The sequence below is a fragment of the Nanorana parkeri genome, unplaced genomic scaffold (assembly GCF_000935625.1).
Source record: "Nanorana parkeri isolate BGI_ZX_2015 unplaced genomic scaffold, ASM93562v1 scaffold181, whole genome shotgun sequence".
Classification (NCBI taxonomy): Eukaryota; Metazoa; Chordata; class Amphibia; order Anura; family Dicroglossidae; genus Nanorana; species Nanorana parkeri.
In genome coordinates, this window is record NW_017306449.1 from 1,481,590 (window position 1) to 1,484,374 (window position 2,785).

The 2,785-nt window shown below is 39.8% G+C and overlaps 1 protein-coding gene across 3 annotated transcripts in view; it reads right to left on the bottom strand.

The window, feature by feature from the left end:
* The window catches only part of RABGEF1 (RAB guanine nucleotide exchange factor 1), a 49,909-nt gene that overhangs the window by 29,202 nt on the left and 17,922 nt on the right, over window positions 1-2,785 (bottom strand). For all 3 annotated transcript variants that reach the window (XM_018555014.1, XM_018555013.1, XM_018555012.1), the window contains exon 2: window positions 1,602-1,787. In XM_018555014.1, coding sequence (XP_018410516.1) covers window positions 1,602-1,780 — 179 coding nt within the window. In that variant the 5' untranslated portion in view covers window positions 1,781-1,787. The remainder of the gene's footprint in view (window positions 1-1,601; window positions 1,788-2,785) is intronic.

Below are 2,785 nucleotides of genomic sequence, written 5' to 3' on the forward strand. Positions count from 1 at the left end.
TTTTTGAAACCCCCCCCCCCCCCCCCAAGTATATGGTTTCATACTTTTAAACAATTCAGAGCCCTTCATTTGGCTTTATAATCAATTTACATTTTGCTATGCTAGAACACATCTGTAATATGTGCGATTTACTAGTCTGTTGTACGATTTCTGTCACAGTATTTGTAACTCCACCTCTAAACAGATTGCATCCTGGGAAGATTACATCAGCAGAGTATTGTTGGGAAATCTCATGAGAGCTCAGGGAAAGGCATTTTCCTCCCCTGAGATGATGTGCATGGTCACATGTCCTAGTCACGTGTGCCAGAGTTCCAGGAAGTAAAAGGAAAGCTAGTAACCTGCCCTTAGTTAAAATGGCAACGGTGAGAAGACTGGGGAAGAAAAGAGAAAAAAGGTATGCAAATATAGAAATTGTGTAGAAGAATGTGTTTGTAGATTGTCATTCAAGTACCTTAACTAGTAACAAAAATTTATCTTATTTGTGCATCACTCGGTTCTAGATCCTCAAATCATCTCTGAATTGGTGCTGACACTGTCCTTCCTTCTGGAGGGTGGCTACTTTTGTTCCCCATGGTCCCTGTGTGTATTGTAAAGTACCCACTGCTCCAAGCTCCCTTCCGTGATGGACTACAATCTCAATACAAATTAGTAAACTAAACATGAGATTGTAGTCCATCACAGGAGGGAGCTTGGAGCAGTGGGTACTTTACAACACACACAGGGACCATGGGGAACAAAAGTAGCCACCCTCCAGAAGGAAGGACAGTGTCAGCACCAATTCAGAGATGATTTGAGGATCTACAGCCGAGTGATACAAACAAACATATTTAGCACATCTTTAGTATTATAAACCCTATTTAGTTCTCCCCAGGGGATTACAGAACACCTTCCTCCTATGTTACAGAGGTGGTAAGTGGGGGAGACAGTTGTAGATCTAACACTTCCTGTCCTAGGTTGACAATGCTGCTCCTCCATAGATACAGTGGAGTGAGTGAGTGAGTGTTGTCACCCAAGGACTAGAAACGTGTTATCACCAGATTGGATAAATAAAAAAATCACCATATAAAAAAGGAACTTAATGAAGTCACCACATCTGACTGGTAAACTGCAATATATTACATTTTTGTACTTGGGTTTAGATACGCATTCTCTGATTGGACAAGGGGTGTATCGTGATGTCAATTACCCTTGTCCAATCAGGATACACCTTGTATTCATTGATAAAAATACTAGAGGTTCTCTGAATGGCCACTGTCTCTCTGAATGGCCACCCCTTGTGTTTTGAGAAGAGAGGGGAAGACACTCAGTCCAGCTCCTATGAGGACCCTGAAGATCACAGTCAGCAGTGTAGTAGCTCCAGCTACTACTGAGCTTTGCAGGATCCCTATGAGCTGATCAGATGTGGCATATACATACTTACATTTGGCCAAGCTGGACCAGTGTCAGTTTGCATACCATGTTAGACCAGTTCAGCTTTAAATATTTCTAATCCAAAGTTGCACACATGATTAATCTTACAACCCAAATCGACTTAAGGGACATAATGGAGGAAATTAAACTGAGACCTTCATGGAAAAACATAAACTGATAAGGATTGATACCGTTCTGCAAGCTCCCAGTCCTCCTGGATCTGTTTCTGTCGAGATTTCTGATATTCTTCCCTCCAGCATTTCGAGCAATACCCTTGCCATGCTGGATTGCCGTAGTAGCCGCATCCTTTCTTGCACAGGAGTTCTGATTGGTCCACATGGATGGCTCGTCGCTCCGATTTGAGGCTCATCTTCCTGCTGGAGGAAAGAAGGGCTGATTATAACAAGCCACATTAAAAACATTTATTCTTCCACAAAAATGGAGGCACAGTGAATTTATATCTATTTATTGACTAACATTTGACTCTTCTCTTCAGGAATAATAGTTAGCATTTCAGCAAATTGGAGCCCCAAAGTGTTTTCCCAGGCTCACACTTTTCATTTGAGATAACCAAAAATGCCATCACCTTAAATCCAACTCTGGGCAACAGAATTTACCTTTGCAGCTGGGCGTTCCCCCCGGCATGGGTTAAATGCTTGTTTAGTTTAAGGGAATAGGAATAATCACTACTACTTTCTAAAACCTTATTGCTCGCAGCTGCACAACCGGTTCCCAAAAGCGTCTACTATTCGCTGCTCCTCCTATCACAGGTATTGCAACATCATCACACACAATGAAGCAGTCCTGCATTGTACGTAAGGAGAGGGACAAAACCCCTAAAAGTAAAAAATATTTAATAAATAAAAATGAATATAAAAAAATTAAAAAGTTTATAAAAAATAACATTTTAAAAAAATAAAAAAATAGATATAAAAAAACATTTTCGGTTTCGGCCTGACATTTTTTAAAATTTTGGTTTCGTTTCGGTTTTAAAATGTCCATTTTGGTGCACCTCTACTTGTAACACTAAAATGATGAGCGGTAAAAGCTTTTAAAGCGTCGCCTACGGCCAATTGTGGGTGTGGTCCTTTTTTGCGATTTCGTGGGCGTGCGTAATTTGTTTAGTGTCTATTTACCCGATGTGACCCCGTCTTTTATATTTTACCAAAAAATAGGGTAATAATAAATGTTTCCTAACATAATCAGGAGAAAATTGTTTTTTTTTAAATTTTCAGTACTATTTTTGTTATATAGTAAGAAATAAATCCCCCCAGTGGTGATTAAATACCACCAAAATAAAGCTCTATCTGCCCCCAAACAATGGTATCAAATTCATTTGAGTACAGCGTTGCATGACTGAATAAATGTCAAAGTA